The 1,444-nt window shown below is 50.8% G+C and overlaps 1 protein-coding gene across 1 annotated transcript; it reads right to left on the bottom strand.

Moving 5' to 3' along the window:
• Positions 1-122: 122 nt before the first annotated feature.
• LOC123964396 (circumsporozoite protein-like) lies at positions 123-1,439 on the bottom strand (the record flags this gene model as incomplete). The annotated part of the gene is made up of 3 exons (XM_046041389.1): positions 123-526; positions 619-741; positions 860-1,439. Coding segments are annotated over 3 exons (939 nt in total), but the record flags the coding sequence as incomplete, so codon positions are not given.
• Between the last annotated feature and the right edge of the window lie 5 nt (positions 1,440-1,444).

Below are 1,444 nucleotides of genomic sequence, written 5' to 3'. Positions count from 1 at the left end.
GTGCTGCCGGTATTTGGGACAAGCGTCTCAGGGACAGGCCTTTTTCTGCCTGTCAGAGAACATGAAGTCTTTAGCAACTTAACTGAAAGTTAAATGTAATCCCTTCTGTTCACAGTATAGGTAGTAACCCCATTGCAGAAAATAAAATCATCTCCCCTTCAAGGATCTTGCCAATTGTTCAGTCAATCTCAATCGGATGTGGGCAATAAGTCGGAATTGAGCATGAAGGCCTGCAGTGTGAATATAGCTTATCTAGGACTAAGCTTTTAAATTTCCAACTGTCCAACTTGCTAAAAAAGTAACAAAGTGGAAAGTGCACTGGGAAAAATATAAACACAAAGGGCATGACTTACATAAGCATGAACTCCACATTCTGAATTTTTGAACTTAAAGATGGCAACTTTGTCGTTGACAATGACTGGTTTACAGTTTGTACTCCCAGAAATAACAAGCTTGGTGGGGTCCACAGGGATTGATGCAGAGTTGGCACGAATGGCGAACACAAAGTGTTGATCAACAGTGCACTCTAAAGAGAGGGGGGACAAAAGTCACTTGAAAGACAGACATTTCCTATTTGAACATTTTTTTAAACCACTTCTCCCTAATCAGAAGCCTCACCATCCATTGGGTAGTAGCAGGTAGATGTAGAAGAATCCACACAGCATCCCATCATCTCACAGTCTGAGGACGATATTCCTGACTGGCCACAAGTCATCTGCTCTCCTGTGGGGATGCCACAACCTAATAGGACAAAGACCAAAAAAATAAATAAATTCTGACATCAAAAACCAAAATCCAGTAAAGTGTTACTGTACAACATTTCTATTCAGTACATTTGCTGAACGTAGTTTGTACTGACCATGTGTCGTTGGCAATGTTTGTAGTTGCGGCCCTTGCGGGGATGAAGGCTGTTGCGGGGACGGGGGCCCTTGGGGTGAGCCGGGCCCTAGGAGCGCTCCAGGCCGTTGCGGACATGCAGGCCGTTGCGGCCGAGCTCGGGTTGGATGAATTTGCGGGGATGAAGGTTCTTGGGGCGATCCAGGCCCTAGGGGCAAGCCAGGCTGTTGTGGGGATGAAGGCCCTTGCGGCAAGCCGGGCCCTAAGGGCGACCCAGGCCCTAGGGGCAATGAAGTTTCTTGGGGTGAGCCAGGCTGTTGGGGCCCTTGGGGTGAGCCAGGCCCCAGGGGCAAAGAAGGTTCTTGTGGGGATGAAGGTTCTTGGGGCGAGCCTGGCCCTTGTGGTGACCCAGGCCCTAGTGGCAATGAAGGCCCTTGCGGCAAGCCGGGCCCTAGGGGCGAGCCAGGCTGTTGGGGCTGTTGGGGCCCTTGGGGCAAAGAAGGTTCTTGTGGGGATGAAGGCCCTTGGGGCGACCCAGGCCCTAGGGGTGAGCCAGGCTGTTGGGGCGACCCAGGCCCTAGGGGCAAAGAAGGTTCTTGTGGGGATG

Source organism: Micropterus dolomieu, unplaced genomic scaffold (genome assembly GCF_021292245.1).
Source record: "Micropterus dolomieu isolate WLL.071019.BEF.003 ecotype Adirondacks unplaced genomic scaffold, ASM2129224v1 contig_2141, whole genome shotgun sequence".
In the NCBI taxonomy this organism is placed as follows: Eukaryota; Metazoa; Chordata; class Actinopteri; order Centrarchiformes; family Centrarchidae; genus Micropterus; species Micropterus dolomieu.
The sequence above is the reverse complement of the archived record's forward strand: the minus strand, read 5'-3'. Positions and strand labels throughout refer to the sequence as shown.